Source organism: Lepidochelys olivacea, assembly GCF_965140295.1.
Source record: "Lepidochelys olivacea isolate rLepOli2 genome assembly, chromosome: 26".
In the NCBI taxonomy this organism is placed as follows: domain Eukaryota; kingdom Metazoa; phylum Chordata; order Testudines; family Cheloniidae; genus Lepidochelys; species Lepidochelys olivacea.
The window spans coordinates 13,745,312-13,769,333 of record NC_140436.1 but is presented as its reverse complement, the minus strand read 5'-3'; the positions used below and the strand labels follow the sequence as shown (position 1 = coordinate 13,769,333).

Sequence of the window (24,022 nt, the reverse complement as noted above, 5' to 3'; positions counted from 1 at the left end):
CCCCCCCGCTCTCCCAGCCCTGCCCTGCCCATCAGCTCAGACCCAGCGTCCGGCACTGGTAAGGACAGCAGCACAAAGCTCTCCCGTGCCGGATTCCCCTTCCTGCCCCATCACTCGACACCCGATCCATACGGCGCTTCCACCCTGCCATGGGGGCTGGGAGCAGGGGGAAGCGAACCCAGCTGCCCTCCGTGCTCTGGGGCCTGCTCACAGCCTGGGAGAAGCCCTGGCAAAGGCACCAGCCCCCACGGACGCAGCCTCCTCAGGACGCAGGAGGGAGAGAGGATGGAGCTAGGGGCCAGCTGAAAGTTTTCCATCATGACCATATAGAAATTTGGCTTTTCCGCTAAACCAGTTTTTTGTTGTTGCAAAAAGCTTCTTTCCTGTGGGGGGATTTCAGTGGGAAAACCTAGTGCCGGGAACCTGCAATATTTAGACCCTGCAATGCCGCTGCGGTGCCCCATGGGAGATGCAGTTCAGTTGTCTCGCTCCCCTCTTCTACTCCATGGGCCAAGCTCCCCAGGGGACTTCATCTCCCATGATGCTCCGCAGCCATAGGCCTTCCATGCCCCTCCCCAAAAGGGGAGCCCATTGTGCATCACGGGAGATGCAGCCGGACCAGGGAGCCGGGCCCACAGCAGCCAATGGGAGGGCGCAGCACCCAAACTACAAGTCCCATGAGCAGGAGGGGGTGCAGGGGAATGGGTGGGGCTCCCATTTCCCAATCGAAATATTTGGGGGGGTTGATTTTTTTTCACTGAAAGCGCTAAATGTTCTAGTTCTCAGTCACACGCCCCATGCGGCGGGGTTCACACTGCTGTCCCCCGGTGAGCTACCGCTGTGGGTCAGCATGGAGGGGGATGCCAAGGGGCAGGACGCCCAGGGGTTGGGGATGGCTAACGGCGCCTCCTGCCAGCCACCAGGAAAACTGCACGACAGGATCTGTGTTAAGGCTGAGAGTGGAAGCAGGCAGGCATACAAACACACACGCAGGTGCACGGATCCATGTGAACACACACACATACGGGGCACGTTTATTGTTCTGCCAAGCCCATGCTTTCTGGGCTCCTGATTTTTGGGGGTGTGGGCCTGGTTCCCCTCCTGGCCTAGGCAGCTCGGTGGGGACATTTTGGAGCCTGGCCTGGGATTGCTCTTGTGACCATCTGACTGGCCCACCTGTGAGCTGGTCCCAGAGACAGCCCTGGTGCGAGGGTAACCGCCCCACCTGTGCCCCCCTGTGGCTGTCCGGAGGGGACACCGGGACATCAGCTCCCCACATCACCCCCTGCGCTAACACTTGTGGGGAGGTGGGGCTGGATTCTCAATCGACTCCTCTAACAGGGACAGCACGGACTAGCCCCCCTGCAGCCCTGGGACATCAGCACAGGGGAGAGGAGGTTGCAGCTGAGCTCGTGCAGTGCAGGAGGGGCGGGCTGGGATTGCAGGGTGAGTGTGTGTGTGTGTGATAATAGAGACTGTCCATACAGGGGTTTGCTCTCTTGTAGCTATGACAGATGTGGGAGGGGGGTGAGTGTGCCCTAGGATCTATGTTGGGGGGGAGATCTGCCCCAGGGGGCACAGACTCCACCATGGCTGCCCCCTGGCGTAGCCCGGTTTGCTAGGAGGACACAACCGATCAGGTGCTGATCTCCAGACATCTCCGTTGGGCAGGAGCCAAATACCAGCCCGTCACTCCTTGGGAAGGGACAGTTCACACCCACCTCTGACGGCCAGGGGTGCCCCATTGCAGCAGGGTTCCTGCAGCATCCAGGGCTGCCACCGTCAGAGACCGGAGCCTGGGCTGGGTGGACCCCGGCTGTGACCCAGGCTGGCGAGCCCTGTGTTCCAGTCTCCAGCCTGTCACCCACGGCTGGGAACCCCCAGTAGCACCGACCGGCCTGGGGCCGGGGGAAGGGGCAGTGGCTCCCAAGGCGTTTTGGGAAGCCCAGCATGGCCAGGGGCGCTGGCTGCTCCGCTCTCCTGCTCCCCCTCTCCCCAGGGGCACCCAACACAAAGCCAGTCAGCTGGACCCCCACATCCTGAGCTGCACATTGCAGCCAGCCCAGCCCCTCTGCTGGCCCTAGGTTGCTGCCGGCAAGTCCCTCTAGGCCCAGTTGCCCCTGCCCAGCCCCTGGGTGCCAGTCACACCTATGCAGAGTGGACGCAGGAAATCAGGTCTCGAGGGGGCTGGGCAGGATTGGGCCCAGGCAGAATTGGACCCAAGGGGGCGGGGTAGGGCAGGATCAGGCCCTCTGTACCCAGGTTGCACTCAGAACACTTACCTTCTTCCACCTCCGTGGGGGCCTTGGCTGCCTTGTCCTTCCCTGCAGGCTTCAGCCTCCCTTGCGGCTCGGGGGGCTCCTCCAGCCCCCGCCCCCCGGCTTCCTCCTCACCCTCGGGGCTGACCTCCCGCAGGAAGCCCTGCAGGAACTCCTCGATCTCATCGTCCGTCAGCTCCGTCGGGGGCTGCCCCGGGCTGGGGGTCAGCAGCCCCACAAGCAGACAGAGCAGCAGCAGCCGGCAGGCTCCACCGAGCCCCATGGCAGCCTCGCGCCCCCCGGGGGGGAGGGGGCTAGGGCAGAATTAGAAACCCCCCAGCCCCAGAGGGCACGGACCCTGGCCTCACCTGGCCTACGGGCTGGCTGGCTGCGCAGGGGCTGGGCGTGTGGGGACAGGGCCCGGTGGGGGGGGGCGGGGGCTGTTTGTCGCTCAAGCTTCCTTCGGGGCAGCCGGGTCACCGGGCTCTGCAGCAGGCAGATGCGGCGCAGCTGTCAGGACGGGGCAGCTCCGGGACTTCCGGAGCGGGCGGTGGAATGCGCTGCCGACGGGGGGCGGAGGGGGAGCCGGAGCCAGCCCCGAAGAATGCAGCTCCGCACAGCTGGGCTTAATTCAGACCAGAAGGTTGTGGCTGAGTCAGCTTTGAAGTCAGAGGCAGCAGGCCAAGGGCTGGGAGCCAGCAGGCCCCCCCTCTGTGACACCCTGGAGTGGTTGCCCCCCTGCCCACATCCAAAAGTGGGGGGTCCAGGCTGGGCCGTACGGACCGGTCCAATACGCCCAGCGATCGCGGCAGCCAGCAAACGGCGCCCGAGAGCTCCGAGACGCCTCGCTGTCGCCCGGCTGCCCCCACTAGGGTCGCCAGCTCCCCCCACGCAGAGGGGGCTTCAGCAACGCAGTTCCCCTTGCTGCGGCTGGTCGCCGGGACTCCAATCTGCAGGGTGTGGGTGGGAGGGTTGATCCAGTCCCGGAGCGCAGCAGTGGGCGCCTTCCCCTCTCCCCTACAGCAGTCGGAGTGAACGCCAGGCAGCCAGAGGAGCCAAGGCCAGCCTCCCCTTCCCTTTTCCAGGGGAGGGTGGATCAGAGAAGGCAGCGCCCTCCGCTGTAACCCCACCCTGCCTGGGGAAAGGGAGATGTTCAGGCACCACGGGTTCAGCAGAGACTTCCAGCGGTGTAGGAGATCCATTTCCAGCCAGCGCTGGGATGGGACAGCAGAGTTTCAAGCCGAGGTGCCCGGGATGCCAGCCCACTGCCGAATGCAGGAGGCCCTGGGAGGATCCGATCCAAACCACCCAGGGGCCAGACGGCTCCAGATCCCTTCAGAGGAAGGAGCAGGCTCTCCCCAAATATACCGAGCAGAGGTGGGATTGGGGGCCCAAAGCCCAGGCAGGCACCCACGGGGGCATGACTGTACAGCCAACAGCAGAGTCACCTTCTTCTCCCAGGACTCTTGTCGGTTCTGCAGCTGGACCCCTGGATTTTGTGGCCCACTGGTTTCCATGCCAGGTCTACTGGACTCGGTGGCCAGGTCCCCCGCTGAACTCAGCGGTCTCTGGTGCAGCAAATGGGAAATTCTGTGCCTTAATGACGACGGACGGAGTCCCCTCTGTGCAGTGGGCCCCCGGTTGGATAGCCAGCTCTGTTTGCCATGCACTCTTTCCACGCTCGCCGTAAACTGCTGGATGCTGCGTCATTGCACCACGGGAGCTGTCAGGGACAGCCTGCAGGGCGTGGCAGCTGGGGACGGACAGCAGGGGTCTGGCACCTACGAAGGCATCGGGAGATTGTGGGAGAAGACAGTAGCTGGCTCCTTCTGCTAAAGCAATCAATAGTTTGTTGTCCCCTCATGGCACCGTTTGATCCCCAAATGTGGTAAAGCTCCTTACTACTCCCTCCACAAAGACTTGGTGACCCACCTTAGGGCACAAGTAAATCTGCACATGTGTCATCAGTAAGGTTCAGAGTTAACATGCTCTGGCATCTCTGCCAGGTCACACAGGGCAGGTTTTTGTCAAAGAGCAGTCACACACCAACGGGGAGATCCTGGGAACCAAATCTGCACCCAGAGGAGAATTCTGCCGCACATTCCCTGACTGTGGACTCTGACGGGCCTGTTCTCAGCCAGGCCGTCCCTATGCAGAGTGCAGGACCGAAGGACGTGGCACAGCCAGCTTTAAGCTCCTTTTGCGTTCAGGTTCTGCCCAGCCTCCTATGTCAGCTACACCGGCCCCGCTGTGCTCCTCGTGGCCCCTGGGAAACAGAGAAGAGTTTCAGTGGGGTGTGCCCTGGTCAAACTAGAGCTGGCTGCCAGGCTGCCCCAGCAGCCACCCATTGATGGGGGGCCTTCAAGGGGTTTTCCCCAGAGCTCCTTGGCCAATCAGGTATCTGCCCCAGCCAGGCGCTCTGGGATCACTCACGCAGGGCTCCCTGGGCACTGGGAGGAGTCCGTCCTGCCGCACCTCTCAACACACCACCAGATCCCTTCCCCAGGGATGTCCTAATCGCTGGTAGGAGACCAGAGCCAGCAAAGTCTGCTGCCAATGGCCCCAGCAGAGCCGGGGGAGCTGCCCCCAGACTCCTCCCATAGCTACAGAGCTGCTGGCGCCCACTGACCCGATGCCCACCCCCAGTTCCAAACATCCCAGCCTTTGGGAGACATGGATCTGTACCCAGACCCACCCTGCCAAGTGACAAACCTCCCTCTTGTCCCGGCTGCCAGCAGCTGGCACCCACCCGCTGCCCCCCTGGAGTTTCCCTAGGGTGAGATTGTTCCCTGGCGCTGGGTAGCATTTCCCAGGCCCACCTCTCCCTCCGCCTTGTGAACTACGGCAGTGCTCGGGAATGAGCCCCCGGCACCCACGTCTGCTGGGATATGGGGATGTCTCTCTTCCAAGGTGGTTGGACTTGGCCTGGCCCGGCTCCCCACTACAGGCATCTGGGCCTCTTTCCACGGACCCTAATGGGAGTTGGTTGGACGCCATTATTCAGAGGTCTGCGTTTTCCAGCCCATCTCCTCCGAGGCAGAATCAGCAGCCCAGCTGTGATCCCAAACCCACCCCCGTCTGCAAAGCCAACCCGTCGCTGGGCAGCGTGGTCACCGTGCAGCACCGCGGGGTGCCGGGCTACACCCACAAACATCACTCGCGGCCCGGCTGGCTAGCGACCGGGGAGAATAGAAGGAAACCAGCCAGCCGGAGCGAGCTCTCGCCTCCAGCACTCTGCTCACGGCCCCTCCGGGACAGGCCTGGCCTCTTTCAGCAGATCATTCGACAGGCAAGGGAAGGGACCCCGGCTATTGCTACCAGGTAATTGGCCATCCAGGGCCAAGGGGCACTAGAGGGAGATGCTTGGCTCACAGCAGAGATGGGATCTGGGGTGAAGTACTGGGCTGTCGGCTCATCATCAGCGGGAGACACTGGAGGCCAGAGAGATTCCATGGCCAGCAGCAGGATCTCAGACCCCTTGATCATCCTGGTCAACACCAACCTACCACAGCACCAGATGCTAGGGCAGAGGAGGCCACGTGTTCTCCAGAGGAGAGCGTGATCTGAGCTGCTCTGTCACGTGCTCGCAGGCCTGGCCCTGGGAGGGAGCGAGGCGTTGGCGGGGTCACACGGGGAACCCAGCCCCAGAACCCACTGCCTTTTCTCTCCCCCCACAGAAAATGGGGGAAAGTCCCATGGAAAGAATGAGTCCTCCCAGGCCTGTATCAGAGGCCCCAGGTGAGGAGGCTGCCCGGGACGTAAGGGCAGATCGAGGGATCCAGAAAACCAGCAGATGACCCATCTCTGAGGCCAGCCCCGGAGGCTGTCCCACGGGAGCCATGACAGAGGGAGGAAATTAGTAGCAGCTGCTGGGCTAGAGAAAATGGAATAGGGGTCCTGGGGCAGGCACCTGGCAAAGTGCCGGAGTCCTAGGGGCCAGGCAGAGTTCTCAGTGACTGCGGGATTGGAGGAGGCGTCTGGCTCCAAGGAAGCTGCAAGTCCCGAATACTTTGGCTCTGAAGGCCCACTTGGCCAAGCCCTCTCTGTGTCGCGGCTGCCGGCGAGTCTGAGTCTCTGGAGGGTTGTTGGGTCTGACACAGCTTTGGATCCGAGGACACATCCCTCGGCTGGGCCGATCTGGACTCAAGGGCCATGCCAAAGGAGCAGCCGTTCCTTACACGGCGTGAACGAGAGGCCATTGATGGCTGCAGCTGGCCGGGGTGCCAGTGAACCCATGTCTCCCAGGGCAACCCCCCATCCGTCACAGGCTCGCGAGCGCACGTTCGTTTCCTGTTTACCACTTACTGACCCTATCTGGGGAAGCAAACCAAGCAAGAGGCCAAGGGCTGAAGATAGCAATCCTCTGCTAGCCAGGGTGGTCTGCAGAGTCTCATGATTAATGGGTAGAAGTTGGAAGCAGATGGGCCATTTCAATGATACAGCTCCTCCCCTCGCCCCCCTGCAAGGGCCCCGAGCTCCTTCTGGGGTTCATTATTTAGCCTTGCTGTCAGGAGAGTGAGTTAGCCAGAAAGAACAAAAGTGAGGCACAAATGTTTAACGGGGAGGGGCGAAGAACCGTCAGAACCACTCGCTCCCAGACCGAGGCGGGGGGGATTTCCAGTGCCTGGGCATTTTCAATTTGGGGGGGCTCTTTCTAGGGCCGCACTCGCTCAACCACAAGCTATGGGCTGTATGCAGGAATCTTTTGGGACAGTTCTTTGGTCTGGGCGACCCTGGAGGCCATACTAGATGAGCATCATGGTCCCTTCTGGCCTCCGATTGTCTAATTCTCACCCAGACAGCAAACCAGTGACCTGCCGCTCCTTGGGAGAGGGGTAGCAGCCTCTCAGCTGGGGAAGCACAGAACCTCTGCTACTCCCGTTCCGGCCTCATGCTGCTCTCTCCCACCTTTTGCAAGTCTCCCTCTCAGATCTCTTCACTGGCTGAGCCCCCCGGGGACTGGTCTGTTCTGCAGGGGCCTGCCACCCCCACTCTTCCAGGCTCTGCCCATCCTGTAGCAGGGTCCAGACCCCCGAGGGGTGGTGGATGGGCAGGCTGCTCTATTTGGAAAAGGCGTTTCTCGTGGGTTAATACGAACAAGCCAGAGGAGCGGCCGAGCGCAGGACAGCCTCTTCTCGCAGAGGAAGGGTGGCACAGTGGGTAGAGGACAAATCTAGGACTGAGGAGACCTGGGGTCCAGTCCCTGCTCCACCACAGCTGCCTGTGACACCTTGGGCAAGTCACTTAGCCTCTCCGTGCCTCAGTTTCCCCATCTAACAGCCCTGCCCTGCCTCACAGTGGTGTTGTAGGGAAAAAGGAGGTGCTCAGTTACTACAGTAACAGGGGACAGATAAATACCTTCGACAGGGAGGTTTAAGCCCCAGAACCCAGTGGAAGAGGATAAAGGAAAGCGGACCTCTCACCCTGTTCCCTTTCCATCTCCTCTGGCCATGACACCCACTGGAATAACCACGGGCTCTGCTGCCCTTCTTCTCCGAGCAGTGCCCTGGGACCCAAGGTAGTAAGGCCATTATTGCTTAGGCAGCCCTGGGCGGGATCTCAGCCACACAGTGCCAGGCTCAGAATACACAAGGTAAAGGGGGTCTCTGGCCCAAAAGTGCTTCTACACAAAAATCCCCTTCCCGCCGTGCTGCTAAGGGTGGCAGAACTGGGCCCGAGACAAAGGGCGTAAGGAAATATCTAGCCACAAAGGAAGACAGACGTTTGGCCAACAGCGATCGTGTTAACTGTAGAGCCGAGCTCCCTTGGGAATGCCCAGAAAGAGGCTTGTTACTGGGGTCTCCGTGCGATCAATAATGCTCTGGCATCACGGGAACCGGTGAGAAAGCGGTACGGGGTCACCAGTGAGTCAGAGGCTCACCAGCGTTGGTGAGTGGTACCGTCAAGTGCTTGGCCACGCTTTGGTTCATTAGGAAATATGTGCAAGAGCCCAAATAACCAGCGTCCGTCAGGTTTACAAATACGGCACAGGAGAAAGGTTCTATGGGATACCAGTCTCCGAGGAAGCGATGCCTCGTTCACCTCACGCAGAAGGTGTGCTCCTAAGGTTACACGTCTACAGCCGCCCTTTTACACCCTGCTTGTTTACCAGGAAAAGGTACCAGATACGGCATTTGAAACGAGATTCAACCAATTAGCTTCTGTAGCGTTTTCTGATCCCATGAGGTACTGTTCCCTTTGTTCTGTACCCACCATTCATTCCGGCCCATAATGCATCCAACACCCTTATCTTTGATCTGGGTAGATGCCTCGCAAGTACTAAGGGGCTTGGAGACACCTGGATAAACAGGCTTGGGAGGGTAACTAGCGTTCTGTGGTTATAAGGAACCAATTATATGTTCTGGTTTTCCTATCTACTTAAGCCAAAGCTTATGTCAGCTGATGCAAAGTGTTATGGGATACTTAGCATAAGTGAACAGGTTTTACAACAGAGGTACAGGCTTTATATAACTATATAATTGCTATATTAATACTTAATGTGTGTACTTAATACCTACGTAAGCTAGCCAGCGGACATTAGTCAGCACCAGATGCAAAGCAGATGTTGTTGATCTTAGGCCTTGAAAATGCAAAAAGCCGCTCCCCTCCGTTCCCACGGGGATGGTGGCCAGTGGCGAAAGTGGCATCAGTTGTGAGGGGGCGGCGGGGAGCGGCACATGCCCATCCGCGGAGACTTGAGGCATTTGTGGGTTTGTTTCCCCTTCTTTCCCCTCCGCCTTTGTGCAAAACGAAAGCCCCGCAAGAAAACGCCGTGCCTCGGTGAATGCCACGGGGCAGCCGACCCAACGCACCGTCCATGGACTGTACCGGCTGACCCAGTGCACCGCAGCCATGCCCGAGCCAACCCGGAGCTCTCTGATGGTGTCTAGAGTCGGGAAAGAGGGTTTTCTCTTTGTTATTTGTCACGTGTATTGCGGTAACGCCCAGGAGCCCCGCCATGGACCTGGACCCCTTGTGTTCGGTGCTGTATAGACACCCAACTAACGTGTGTTAGCTAACCCAGACCTAACCACTCTCTCTTCCATAGTGTGGACGCAGATTATCTATCGCCTTTCACCTCCATCTCACAGGTTAAGGTTCAACAATGGGCGGGGGGGGGGGGGAGGGAAGCAGCCATGTTACTAACCCCAGTCTGACCTGGGCCTCTTTTCCCACTGTAGCGTTGTGGGGAACAGGGAGGAGAGCTCCAAACCCCCGCAACACCACGTGCTGTGGTCTGGCTCTGGCAATCAGCCAGGAGCTAGCAATGTTGGGCTATGGCAGGAGGCCATTTCGGGGGAGAGCTGGGCAGGGATAAGGGGAGGGAGGGGGCTGGCAGTTGAAAACTCACCAGCTGAGCCCCTGGAACGCACACACACAGTCACCGGGGTCCCTTTGAGCGACGGCGCTTCTTCCAGTCGGGGCTGTAGCCTGGGCTAGCAGCCATCACCTGTTGCCTGGTGGAGACTCAGCGGTAGAATCATAGAATATCAGGGTTGGAAGGGACCCCAGAAGGTCATCTAGTCCAACCCCCTGCTCAAAGCAGGACCAATTCCCAGTTAAATCCGTTTGCATATAGCTGGGCGCTCTCCCAGCTGATTGATCTCTGGTGCGGACCAGGCCCAGGAGCCCGGGGAGGGACTTGGTGCTCCTACGAGATGCAACATTGCATGGTGACTTGCCTGCCTCGCTGGGCTCTTACCCCGGTGCAAATCAGGAGTAACTTCGCTGGGAGGAAATAATTGCCATGGCGTGAAACGGGAGGGCGAGAGGTCAGACTCCGTCCCGCCCCCCGCTTTGAAATCAGAGGCCTGGGTCTCTGCTTATGCTGGTTTTAGATCAGCGTGTCCCCACGGGAGAGGTGAATCGAGATCTGTCTGCACGGAGTACAGGCCTGGTCCTGGATCACTATGTGGATGCTCTCAGGGGATCCACAGGCTGTTCTGGGCTTCCCCTTCACTTGGCAGGCCGGCGGGTTAGTCCCCCAATCACGCCCCAGCACGTTTGGCTACGTCCGGACAACGGTATCTCTATTTCCCCGGCATATCCTCTGCCAGCTGCCAGGGCGTGTCTGTGACCGGAACCCCGCCCCGCACTTCGGGGGGACAAAGCCGATCTCGGCTCTGCCCCGGGTGCAGCTGTCAGGCCCTTCAGCGAGGGTAACGCGTCCAACCGCCAGCCGCTCGCCAGAAGCATGGAATGTGGTGGATCATTACTCACAGGTGGCCCCTGCCCCTTTCGCTCCCTGCCCGGCACCCGCCAGCAGCCCGGGCTGGTATTTCAATGGGCCTAGTTTGTGGGAAGGGACCTACCCTCTCCGCCCCCGCAGGGCTTTGGGGGGATCACGCCATCACTGCTGCAGTGCTGGAGAAGGGATAGATTGGTTCCTAGGGGGATTTCAAAGTGGGCCTTGGGCTTTCCTTCTGGGTCTGGGTCCAGGCCCACCTCCTCCCTCCCCACAGCGGTGCTGGGTCATGCTGGGGGGATGAGTGCTAGTCGCCTCCCTCCCAGGAGGAGGGCACAAGGCCTTGCCCAGCACTCCAGGCTGTGAAGGGCCGGGAACTATAAGGTGGGTAGAAAGCTGGCTAGATTGTCGGGCTCAACGGGTAGTGATCAATGGCTCCGTGTCTAGTTGGCAGCCGGTATCAAGTGGAGTGCCCCAAGGGTCGGTCCTGGGGCCGGTTTTGTTCAATATCTTCATAAATGATCTGGAGGATGGTGTGGATTGCACTCTCAGCAAATTTGCGGATGATACTAAACTGGGAGGAGTGGTAGATACGCTGGAGGGGAGGGATAGGATACAGAGGGACCTAGACAAATTGGAGGATTGGGCCAAAAGAAATCTGATGAGGTTCAATAAGGATAAGTGCAGGGTCCTGCACTTAGGATGGAAGAACCCAATGCACAGCTACAGACTAGGGACCGAATGGCTAGGCAGCAGTTCTGCGGAAAAGGACCTAGGGGTGACAGTGGACGAGAAGCTGGATATGAGTCAGCAGTGTGCCCTTGTTGCCAAGAAGGCCAATGGCATTTTGGGATGTATAAGTAGGGGCATAGCGAGCAGATCGAGGGACGTGATCGTTCCCCTCTATTCGACATTGGTGAGGCCTCATCTGGAGTACTGTGTCCAGTTTTGGGCCCCACACTACAAGAAGGATGTGGATAAATTGGAGAGAGTCCAGCGAAGGGCAACAAAAATGATTAGGGGTCTAGAACACATGACTTATGAGGAGAGGCTGAGGGAGCTGGGATTGTTTAGTCTGCGGAAGAGAAGAATGAGGGGGGATTTGATAGCTGCTTTCAACTACCTGAAAGGGGGTTCCAAAGAGGATGGCTCTAGACTGTTCTCAATGGTAGCAGATGACAGAACGAGGAGTAATGGTCTCAAGTTGCAGTGGGGGAGGTTTAGGTTGGATATTAGGAAAAACTTTTTCACTAGGAGGGTGGTGAAACACTGGAATGCGTTACCTAGGGAGGTGGTAGAATCTCCTTCCTTAGAGGTTTTTAAGGTCAGGCTTGACAAAGCCCTGGCTGGGATGATTTAACTGGGAATTGGTCCTGCTTTGAGCAGGGGGTTGGACTAGATGACCTTCTGGGGTCCCTTCCAACCCTGATATTCTATGATTCTATGATTCTATGAACTCTAAGTGTACAAGAGGCAAGCTGAAAATTCCTGGTCTCCTGGCTCCCAGCCCGTTCACCTTCCCTAGGCCAGAGGGCATTCTGCGAGGGAAGGCTCTGACTTGCCAAAAGCTGCAGGCCAGGGAGGCTCAGCCATGCAGCGGTTGGATCGGATCGTGCCACGTGGGGAGGGGGCGGCATCGGATCAGAACAAATCTGCTCAGGATTCTGGAAGCAGCCCAATGAGGGGCCATGCTCAGGGGCTCAAAGGTATTGCCGTGTCCCGCCCCGGGCAGCACGGTTTGGGCTGCAGCACCGGGGTTTGTCAGAGGGGGTCCGGGGGGGGCACAGACTGCAGCTCTTTGACGAGAGGGCTCGGGGTACTGCCTAGCCCGGCTGCATTCCCCCTCCGCAGCTCTCTCTGCGTTCTTGGCTGCTGCGCAGCCTGGGCCGTATCCTGAACTCCTGCCAGACTAAACCTTGCATAAGCATTTGGGAAGTTTAGGTTGGCCAGAACCAGAGGGGGGCTGCTGGGAACCAGGGCTGGGAATGCTACCCACAGCCTGAAACGAGCTCTCGCCTTCAGCCGGCGAGTGCCCTGGGTCTGCGGCAGGCTCTGTGCTCTGGCTGGAGGGAGCGGGGGGCCTGTCCAGCTGTCGCGAATGCCGGGGCTGAGCCAGAATCTGGGGGCTGCACACAAAGCCCGGCGGGAAAGGTGTGGCAGCATCCACATCCTGCCAGCAGGGACAGAGCTGGCTCCCTCAAAGGGGGCTGGGTGCCCCTTGCACTGGGCAGGGCAGCAGGGGTACCCTCCCTGTGAGCTGGGGAGCGCCAGGGCTTCACTGGCTCCCGCTGGTCTCGATTTGGGAGCTAAAGTGCAACGGACTCCAGCATCACCTACCGGGAGCCGCCGAGAGCCCTGCGGCGTCTCCGGGCATCTCAGGAAACCGCTGCCCGTACAGGCTTCCTGAGAGGTGGAGCAGCACAACCCCCGACCCCCGTCCACGCAGAAGCTTTGGCTGCCGGGTCGTCCCCTGTGCACCCCCCAGGAACCAGAGCACCAAGCGCGTGAGGGGCTCAAAAACCAGGGGCTGCTGCCGGTGGCAGCCTTTGGCAGGGCCCAGCGCCACCGTTCCCGTCTCGCCCGGGCCCTGGCGCACGATGCTGGACGTCTCGGAGAGCCGGGGGGCTGGAGGGCGCAGGCACCAGGGGCTTGAGAAACACCAGGCAACTGGAGGGCTCAACAAACCCCAACAGCCAGAGGACTAAACACCCTGCAAAGCACCAGGCCCGAGGCAGACGCTCCGTGCGGAACAGACGGGCGGTTCCGCTGCTCCAGCCACGCCGCAGGAGAAGGGGAGATGCTGGCACTGCCCAGGCTCACGGCTCCTCCTTGCACAGTCCCAGGGACCGGGTGGAGACAAACATTCGCAGGGGGCCAGCCTGCTTCAGGCCGTGCCCGGGCGGACAGAGCCTGGCGATAAAGGAGCGGAAAGGCTGCAGCGGGATGGGGATAACTGCCGAGCAAGGCACCGGGCAGAGCAACGCACGGGAAGCAGAGACCGGGCTCAGGCTGCCAGGTGTCTGGTTTTCAGCCAGAACCCCCCGGTCGAAAAGGGAGCCTCCCCAGCCAGCCGAGCTGGGGGAGGTTCGTGGGGACACACGGTGGCAGCAGAAATTCCCTTGTATTTCTCCACTGGCTTTAGAACAACCCTGCGGCAGGATGCCAGGCTCTGCAGAGAGCTGGAGGGAGCCGGGCGCGGCCTCCTCCGGAAAGGCTGCAGCCCACGTGCCCCGCTGCGATCCGCGGCAGCTGGAACTTTCCAGCGCGTTGGCCGCAGATCCACGTCCCGGTGAGCCTGGGCCTGCTGGTGCAACGCGGGTCCTGCGCCCACCACTGGCAGCCAGCCAGCAGCAGGGAGCGAACGCCGCTCCGCGGTCCCTACTCCACAGCGCCATATGGGAGATGCCTCGCTTCTGCAAAAGGGCGATCTGCCAAGCAGGCACAGCTTGTTACCCCGCAGCAGACCGACGGCTCCCCCCTTTCCGCCCTGCCTGTCCTGCGGGGACAGGCTCTGATTTGGAGGCTGGCGGCAGGCGGTTACAGCCGGGCCACGTTCGCCTCCGGCACGCAGGAGAGCCGCCCTTGCTTTCGGGCATGTGCCAGGCCCATCCGCGTGCGGAGCGAGCCGCAGAACCCGCCCACGGCCGCAGGGCCCTGCTGTGCTCTCTGGGTTTGCACGCACAAAGGTACTTACGTGGCCGCAGTATCCGGGCAGCCTGCTCTCCGGCGTGCCGGGCCCGGGGGGGCGCTGTTCTTGTGGTTAGCGGCAGAAGGGGCAATGCAATGTTTGAGGTCCCATGTGTCGGGCATTCGTTGGTCACTCATCCCCGAGAACGTCCTGGGCCTTTGGAGAATCTCGCGGCACCTCCCCGACTTCCTGAGAGCGGCGTTTTCCTCCCGCCGCCCAGATTGACACAGCCCAGCGTGCAAGGCTGTCGTGTTCTAAAGCACACGTGCCAGCCGTGCAACGAAGTCGTGAAATGGGCTACGAACGCCGGACAAGAGAAGGCAGCCGAAGGTTTCACAAGTGCAGGGGCACCAAAGAGGCTCCTCGCCAGGGGCACCGTTTGCTCTAGGGCCAGCCCTGGGCAGGGCTGTCAGCCCCATGGCACAGGTGGGAGCTGACCAGAGGGAGGCCACCCACAGCAAACTGACCCATGGCTCACAGGACGGGAGGGAGAGCAGGGAGCAGACTGACCCATTGCAAAGGGGGAGCAGGGAGTGGACTGACCCATGGCTCACAGGACGGGAGGCGGAGCAGACTGACCCATTGCAAAGGGGGAGCAGGGAGTGGACTGACCCATGGCTCACAGGAGGGGAGGGGAGGCGGAGCAGACTGACCCATTGCAAAAGGGGAGCAGGGAGTGGACTGACCCATGGCTCACAGGAGGGGAGGCAGAGCAGACTGACCCATTGCAAAGGGGGAGCAGGAAGTGAACTGACCCACGGCTCACAGGAGGGGAGGCAGAGCAGACTGACCCATTGCAAAAGGGGAGCAGGGAGTGGACTGACCCATGGCTCACAGGAGGGGAGGCAGAGCAGACTGACCCATTGCAAAGGGGGAGCAGGAAGTGAACTGACCCATGGCTCACAGGAGGGGAGGCAGAGCAGACTGACCCATTGCAAAGGGGGAGCAGGGAATGGACTGACCCATGGCTCACAGGAGGTGAGGGGAGGCGGAGCAGACTGACCCATTGCAAAAGGGGAGCAGGGAGTGGACTGACCCATGGCTCACAGGAGGGGAGGGGAGGCGGAGCAGACTGACCCATTGCAAAAGGGGAGCAGGGAGTGGACTGACCCATGGCTCACAGGAGGGGAGGGGAGGCGGAGCAGACTGACCCATTGCAAAAGGGGAGCAGGGAGTGGACTGACCCATGGCTCACAGGAGGGGAGGCAGAGCAGACTGACCCATTGCAAAGGGGGAGCAGGAAGTGAACTGACCCATGGCTCACAGGAGGGGAGGCAGAGCAGACTGACCCATTGCAAAAGGGGAGCAGGGAGTGGACTGACCCATGACTCACAGGAGGTGAGGGGAGGCGGAGCAGACTGACCCATTGCAAAAAAGGAGCAAGGAGTGGACTGACCCATGGCTCACAAGACGGGAGGGGAGGCGGAGCAGACTGACCCATTGCAAAAGGGGAGCAGGGAGTGGACTGACCCATGGCTCACAGGAGGGGAGGCAGAGCAGACTGACCCATTGCAAAGGGGGAGCAGGGAGTGAACTGACCCATGGCTCACAGGAGGGGAGGCGGAGCAGACTGACCCATTGCAAAAGGGGAGCTGGGAGTGGACTGACCCATGGCTCACAGGAGGTGAGGGGAGGCGGAGCAGACTGACCCATTGCAAAAGGGGAGCAGGGAGTGGACTGACCCATGGCTCACAGGAGGGGAGGGGAGGCGGAGCAGACTGACCCATTGCAAAAGGGGAGCAGGGAGTGGACTGACCCATGGCTCACAGGAGGGGAGGCAGAGCAGACTGACCCATTGCAAAGGGGGAGCAGGAAGTGAACTGACCCATGGCTCACAGGAGGGGAGGCAGAGCAGACTGACCCATTGCAAAAGGGGAGCAGGGAGTGGACTGACCCATGGCTCACAGGAGGTGAGGGGAGGCGGAGCAGACTGACCCATTGCAAAAGGGGAGCAGGGAGTGGACTGACCCATGGCTCACAGGAGGGGAGGGGAGGCGGAGCAGACTGACCCATTGCAAAAGGGGAGCAGGGAGTGGACTGACCCATGGCTCACAGGAGGGGAGGCAGAGCAGACTGACCCATTGCAAAGGGGGAGCAGGAAGTGAACTGACCCATGGCTCACAGGAGGGGAGGCAGAGCAGACTGACCCATTGCAAAAGGGGAGCAGGGAGTGGACTGACCCATGACTCACAGGAGGGGAGGGGAGGCGGAGCAGACTGACCCATTGCAAAAAGGGAGCAAGGAGTGGACTGACCCATGGCTCACAGGAGGTGAGGGGAGGCGGAGCAGACTGACCCATTGCAAAAGGGGAGCAGGGAGTGGACTGACCCATGGCTCACAGGAGGGGAGGCAGAGCAGACTGACCCATTGCAAAGGGGGAGCAGGGAGTGAACTGACCCATGGCTCACAGGAGGGGAGGCGGAGCAGACTGACCCATTGCAAAAGGGGAGCTGGGAGTGGACTGACCCATGGCTCACAGGAGGTGAGGGGAGGCGGAGCAGACTGACCCATTGCAAAAGGGGAGCAAGGAGTGGACTGACCCATGGCTCACAAGACGGGAGGGGAGGCGGAGCAGACTGACCCATTGCAAAGGGGGAGCAGGGAGTGGACTGACCCATGGCTCACTGGGGGAGGGGGAGCAGGGAGCGGACTGACTGACCCATCCCACCTATGGCTCACAGGAGGGGTGGGGGAGCACTAGCAGGGAGTGGACTGATCCATTGCGGAGAGGGAGTAGACTGACCTATGGCTCACACAAGGGGAGGGGGAAACAGGGAGCAGACCAACGCATTGCAGACGGGGAGCAGGGAGTGGACTGATCCATTGAGGGGGGAGCAGGGAGCAGACTGACCCATGGCTCACAGGAGGGGAGGGGGGACAAGGAGCAGACTGACCCATTGCAGAGGGGGAGCAGGGAACGGACTCGCCCACTGCACACAGAGGGGAGGGAGAAAGGGGGGGCGGATTGACCCATTGTTCATGGCGGGCCAGGGGTGCTAGAACAAAGTTTATAGTGGGGGTGCTGAGAGCCATTGAACCGAACTGTAAACCCTGGCTATAATGGCAACTACATCAGGCCAGGGGGTGGGGCAGCCCCCAGCACCCCCGGTTCCAGCACCTGTGTGGAGGGGTGAAGGAAGGAGGGGCGCAACCAGCCGAATTGCTGGGCTCTTTCTGCTCCCCCTCCCGTCCTGTGACAAGGGGGAACCCCCTCTCCTCCATAGAGAGGGGTCTGGACTCCCTCTCCCAGTGACCGCACTGGGGCGAGGATGGGGCCGGATGCTGCTGGGGCCGGTCAGCGAGAGCAGCACTGGGGGGTTAGCACCGTTGCAAGGGGCAGACTCCAGCTCCCTCCTCCTGCTGCACGTCTCAGGGGCTGACGTGGGGGAGCCGCCTGCGAACAGCAGAGGTGCTTGTGGGGGTGCTGCCCCCTGCTGGGACTAGCCGGGCGCAACAATGGTGCTGCTGAGACCCCCCCCCCAAGCGGGGCACAGCTGCACGGGAGCTGGCCAGTGCCCTGGAGAGCGGGAGAGCGCCGAGCAGCATACACCAGCTGCGGTTGGCTCGGGGGAGCAGCGGTGCTGTCTCACCCCTCTCCGAGCACCTGGCTGCACAGAGCAGGCCGCCGGCTCCGCGGGGAAGAGAAATGACCCGTTTCCTAGGGCTCCACGCGCCGGCCGGAGAATCCCTCCCTGGGCCCCTGCCAGGGAGCAGGCTGGGCCCGGCTGATGTCGGCAGGATATCGAAAAAACTGGTCCCTTCCCACCCCAGGGGGGACCCCAGCGCCAAGTGCAAGCGGCGGCTAAAGCAATCAGCAGCGTCGCCAGGAGTCAGGGCCTCCTCCGTGCAGAACTAGCAGCTCGAGGCAGAGTCCAGAAGGCTCTCTGGGTGCGGCTGGCAGCCCCGTTCCCCGGCCTGCCCAGAGCCCCATGCTGGAGAAGGCTTTGGCTCCAGCCTCAGGCATTCTTCTGTCAGGGAGTCATGGGGAAGGGGAGGGAGGGGAGAGGACGTCCTGGCTCTGACTGTTTGAATCCTTAAGAAGAAGCCCACGGAGGACCAGGGCCTGGTGGAGGCTCAGCGCAGGGTCTGTCTGGAGTCACTCCGTGCTCTCTGGGGAGCAGCCAGAGCCCCGGGTTTATCTCCTCCGGGCACAAAGGATGCTCTGAGCTGGAAGAGGCCCAGTGGGGGGCTGGACCATCCAGATGCTGCAGGGGGAAAGGAGGCCACGTGCTTTCAACAGGTGGCCCTCAGCTTCATTGCCTGCCCAGCTGGAACAGAAAGAAGCAGGTGAGTCTGGGGTTACGGCCACCTGCTGTGGACACTGGGCCTGATCCAGCAAGGTGCCACGACCTCGGCCGTGTGACTGCCGAGGGTGTTGGTGGCACTCAGCCCTCGCCGCACATGTGCATTTGGACAGCCGCGTGGAAGGATTTGCACAGTTCCAGAGGAGCGAGTCTTGTTCCTATGGCCGAGACCCGCCGGTGAACTCGCTGCATAAGGAGGATTTGGCACGGTTCCTTTGGAAGAGCGTGCTCACAGCCGCCAGCCCCGAGCCTCCCTGGCTGACACACGCACCGCTTTGTTGAGTTGGTTTGCAATGTAAGAAGAAAGGGAAACGCAATTGTAACGGAGTGGGAATTTTCCGTAATGTTTTGAATGGCATTGCCACATAGGGGAAACTGAGGCACAGATATTACAAGATATTACAGCAAATCCCTAATCTGTCACAGTGACTCCCCACTGGGGGCGTTCGCAGGACATTGGCCCCGGCTGAGATCATGGTGCTAGTGTTATTATTATTCTTTTCTGAATGTCCAAAAGTGTGGATGAAATTTCACCCCAAATATCGGTCAGCGTTTGGAGATGTCAGCCACGCACATTTGTGAATGCTGCTTTCCCCCTGGCTAAGGAGCGGTGGGGTCTACTCTGGGTTCAGCCTTGCTTGGCTGGGTAACCGTCGAGCCAGAATCAAACCAGCACTGTACAGATTGCCACAGGAATTGAGCTGCCAGCCAGCTCTTGAAGACAATAGATACAGCATTCTTTCCCAACCCCCCAGGGATTTGAACCCGTGACCTCAGAAGCAAGAGCCAGACCTGTCTGCTACCTCTGCTGTGAATCAAAGATAGTGATTTTTCCTGGCTTCAGGCTCCGAGCCGGTGTGATTGTAAGTTGCTGGTCAGGCCCATCAGTGGAAGAGGTGGGGAGAGAATTCAGCAGCTCTTGAATCCCATCTCTGAGCTTCATCTGTCAAGCAGCAGGTCCGGAAGCGTCCTCCCAGTCAGCGCTGTCCCAGAAAGATGCTTTTCCAATTTTTGTTGATAGCCCTTGCTGTGTCGACCTTTCCGTCATCCTGGAATTTCAGGGAAAGTCCAAATCCTGGGGAGTGAAAAACTTTGCAAAACCAGCCAGCAAATAAATACATCATCTCATCGTAACTGTCACATGGATTTTCATTCACAAACGTTCCATGAAAAAACAACGCGGAGTCCTTTGTGGCACCTTAGAGACTAACCAATTTTTTGGGGCATAAGCTGTGGAAGTCTAGAACGCACTTCATCAGATGCATGGAGTGGAATACACAGTAGGGAGGTATAAATACACAGCACATGAAAAGATGGGAGTTGCCTTACCAAGTAGGAGGTCAGTGCTAATGAGCGAATTCAATTAAGGTGGAAGTGGCCTATTCTCAACAGTTGACAAGAAGGGGAGAATACCAAGGGAGGGAAGATCACGTTTGTAGTGCTAATGAGGCCAATGCAATCAAGGTGGCCAATTTCAAACAGTTGACAAGAAGGTGTAAGTATCAGCAGAGGGAAATTAGTTTTTGTAGTGACCCAGCCACTCCCAGTCTTTATTCAGGCCTAATCTGATGGTGACCAGTTTGCAAATTAATTCCAGTTCTGCAGTTTCTTGTTGGAGTCTGTTTTTGAAGTTTTTTTGTTGAAGAATTGCCACTTTTAAGTCTGTTACTGAGTGACCAGGGAGATTGAAGTGTTCTCTGTCTGGTTTTTGAATGTTATAATTCTTGATGTCTGATTTGTGTCCATTTATTCTTTTGCATAGAGACTGTCCAGTTTGGCCAATGTACATGGCAGAGGGGCATTGCTGGCACATGGTGGCATATATCACATTGGTAGATGTGCAGGTGAACGAGCCCCTGATGGTGTGGCTGATGTGGTTAGGTCCTATGATGGTGTCCTTGAATAGATATGCGGACAGAGTTGGCAATGGGGTATTCACTCTCCCTTGATATTCACCCCTTCTTGTCAACTGTTGAGAACAGGCCACTTCCACCTTAATTGAATTGGCTCGTTAGCACTGACCCCCCACTTGGTAAGGCAACTCCCATCTTTTCATGTGCTGTGTATTTATACTTCGCTACTGTGCATTCCACTCCATGCATCTGATGAAGTGGGTTCTAGCCCATGAAAGCTTACGCCCAAATACATCTGTTAGTCTCTAAGATGCCACAAGGACTGCTCATTGTTTTTGCTGATACAGACTATTACGGGGCCGAACGCAGAGAGAGACTGGGTAAGCTTCAGCCGAGCAGCCCCTTTACAGGCGCAGCTGCGGCCATTTCCCCAATCAGCCCAGCTTCTCTTGCCCTCAGCCCTGGCTCTCTCCCTGGGCTGGCTTTTAAGCCCCACAGGGCAGGAGCGGGTAACCACCCCGCTACACAGACTAACACGGCTTCCACTCTGAAACGTTCCGTGGCTTCACCCAAAGCTGAACTGGGGGCAAAGCCAATGAATGATACTGGGAATGACAGGCCAACCGCTCACCTCCTGACATGGGTGTATTCAGGTTTAAAAGCTAGCCGCAGGTGGAGATCGGAAACCCTCAACCTCTGCCTCTGAGCGGGTCTGTGGCCATGGAACTGGTCTAAGGCTCAGGAGACCAGCATCCAGTTCCTTCTTCTCTGAACTTAGCCTCCTGGCTCCCGTGGGGGCTGTTAGGAGTTATGTGGGAGGCAGCATGGCCTAGTGGATAGAGCACCGGCCTGGGTTCTGTTCCTGACTCTGCTGCTGGGTGAACTTGGGCAAGCCATTTCGCCTCCCTGTGCCTCAATTTCCCCATCTGTACAATGGGGATAACAATAGTGTCCTCCTTTGTAAAGGGCTTTGAGATCTCCTGATGAGAGGAGCAAGGTGGTGTTATAGCTATGGACAGATGGGGAAACTGAGGCACAGAGCGGGGACTTGACCTGGCCAGAGTCATCCAGCAGGCCCGTGGCAGAGCCAGCAAACCCATCCATCCTGTGCTTTGCTCACAGCTGCTCCTAACGGAGATCTGAGTAAACAAGGGACTCTGATTAAAACCACATTTCTGCAGACAGTGATGTAACTTTTGGCCTCACAATCACTTGAAATACCAGCTTCTGCGTTTCCTTGGTCATCACCGGTTTGAGCCGGGGGGCAGGGCAGGGAGGAAAGGGGAGAGTTCAAGTGACAGCCTTCACCTAGGGGTCAGCTGTCAGGGGGACTTGGCCCTGAACTTGGCTTCAGACTCGTGTGCGTTCCGAGGCACACCGCGGATGTGTCCATGCTGCAATCAGAAGGGGTGATGGCAGCTTACGTAGACACACCTGAGCTAGCTTTAACCTAAACCTGAGCACCTCCTGCTGCTGGGTTTGAGGATTGGCAGGTTCCTGGCCTGAGAACGACTCCGCGTGACGGTCCCAAGAGGCAGGGGAGAAGTGGGAAACAAGCCGGGTTCAAGGGGTGGCAGGTGGGCACCTGATCTGAACTGCATGTCGAACCAAGGGGAGGAGCCAGGTGCCCTGGGGGAGGAGCTATGAGCACCAGGGAGGAGCCAGGTGTGCTGGGGGAGGAGCCAGGTGCCCCAAGAGAGGGGCCAGCCTGGGAGATGTGAGAAAGAGGAATGGTTTTTGGAGGGAAGGAAAGTGTTAATAACCAGGTGCCAGTTTCTCCGGCTGCTCCATGGGGACGCTGGCCCTGCCTGCACAAACAGCAATTAACGAGCTGGCTCCCCTCCCGGCCTGCTCTGCACCCCAGCTCCTGCGGCCCTCGTCTCGCATGACCTGCCTGAGGCTGGGCTTGGGCACTGAGAACAGAGGCCCTCCTTGCCCGCCATCTGCTCAAGGATGACACCGTTCCGGGGGCTCATGCCAGAGCCTCGTGGGGGTGGGGGTGCAGAGAGGGGCATTTCTCTGGGTCTCACTCAGAGGGGTGGCCCCAGCCCACCTGCAGCTCGCTCCGGCCCACTGGTCAGAGGCAGGTCAGAGCCCAGTGACGGTGTGGCTAACAGGACCAGGTCTCGGCTTTCGCAGGAGAGGCCACCCCTGTGCCATAAGCCATGCCAAGGTCTTCTGCACCCCGGATCCCTGCATGGCTGACTCTGCACCCTGGATCCCCCCCACCGGGCCCTTCCAGACCCCAGATCCCACAGGGGCTGCTCTGCACCCCAAATCTCCGTGGGCTGATCCACACGCCAAATCCCCACAAGCGTCACTGCACCCTGGATCACTCTGCACTTCAGACCCCCCCGCCCCAGGCTGCTCCACTTTCTGGATTGACCATGGGTTGCTCTGTGCCCCACATCCTCCCCACAGGCCACTCCATAACCCGGATTCCCCCACAGGCTGTGCCCCTGACTAGTCTCCCCACGGCTGCTCTGCCCTCCCTGTGCACCCCTGCCGCTTGGCCAGCCACCCAGTCCCTCCAGCCCTGGTCACAGGCCTCTCCCGGGGGTCTCTCTGACACCCAGATCAGGCCAGTGCAGTGAGGTGAGGCATGGCTTGGATACAACCAGTTCTGTTCACGCGCCCTGCCCTGGGCACAGGGCACGGACCCCGCTGTCACCGAGCCGGATGGCTGTGATGGGAGCAGGACACTGCCTGCCCTGGGTGTGGCCTGCCTGGCACGTCTCCTGGGACACCGACTCCCAGCCTGTTACCCCTGCCCGGCTATGGGAGCCTGCAGCCCCCCTGCCTTCAATCCCCTGGGCCAGCACTGACCCCCCCGCAAGCTACCCCAGAGCATAAGCACGGCCTCTCCCACACGCCACCCGAAGGGGGAAAACGTTTGGGGTTCTCTCTTCAAGGGGCCGCATGGTGCATCACAGCAAACACCTTACACAGGCTTCGGTCACTCACTTTATTTACTTGAATACACAGATCTGTACAAGAACAACCACCCCTACTTGCATTTCCCTGCCTCGGTTTCCCTCCCACTCCAGGGCGCACTTTGGGCTGGGGGTCAGGGTCCTCTGGGGCCATCCAGGACCCAGCCTGTGGCTCGGGTCCTGGTCCACGGAGCCTTCTCCCCCGGCTTTCCTTCCACGACCTTGGCCCACCACTTCCCACCCACTCCGGTGACTGCATTTCCCCAGACCCCCCCAGGCAACGGGGTTTTCAAGCCCACTGTCCACACCATGGTGTCTCCTTAAAGTTGGTTCAACACAGCTCTGCAAGTCGGCGTCAACAGCCCCGGAGCTACACCCTCGGCATAGCAACAGCTGCATCAGCACAAGAATGCTTCCGTGGCCGGAGCTACCTTGGTCCTGGGCGTGGTCCTGGTCCACGCTCGAGGGTTACGTTGGCACAGCCAGGGCAGCCACGTGGTGCAGATGTACCCTCCGGGCTGCTGCTCGGGGCCTTTCCACTCACTCCACCTCCCCAGTCCTTTCCACAGCAGGAGGACACAGCTTCTCCCCTTGCCTCAAGGTGCTGCACCCTGAGCTCCTGCCAGCCATGACGAATACACGGTGACTTTGGGACCTCGTGATACAGTAATTTTCACAGCCACCACTTCACAGTCTCCACCAGGCGTCATGAGCTGCACAGACGTGTTCCCCAATCATCACAGTCGCTGTAGCGGGGTCGTCTCCTCCAGAGCGGCAGGGGGAGGCCCTGCAGCAGCCCTG

General features: G+C 59.6%; 1 protein-coding gene across 2 annotated transcripts in view; it reads right to left on the bottom strand.

Moving 5' to 3' along the window:
- The window catches only part of AEBP1 (AE binding protein 1), a 41,190-nt gene extending 26,540 nt beyond the window's left edge, over positions 1–14,650 (bottom strand). The window contains exons 1-2 of one of the 2 annotated variants that reach the window (XM_084615404.1): positions 14,138–14,650; positions 2,283–4,524 (exon numbers count right to left, since the gene is read on the bottom strand). In XM_084615404.1, the coding sequence (XP_084471530.1) occupies positions 2,283–2,541 (259 nt within the window). In that variant the 5' untranslated portion in view covers positions 2,542–4,524; positions 14,138–14,650. The remainder of the gene's footprint in view (positions 1–2,282; positions 4,525–14,137) is intronic. The other variant, XM_084615403.1, reaches the window with a different exon arrangement.
- Between the last annotated feature and the right edge of the window lie 9,372 nt (positions 14,651–24,022).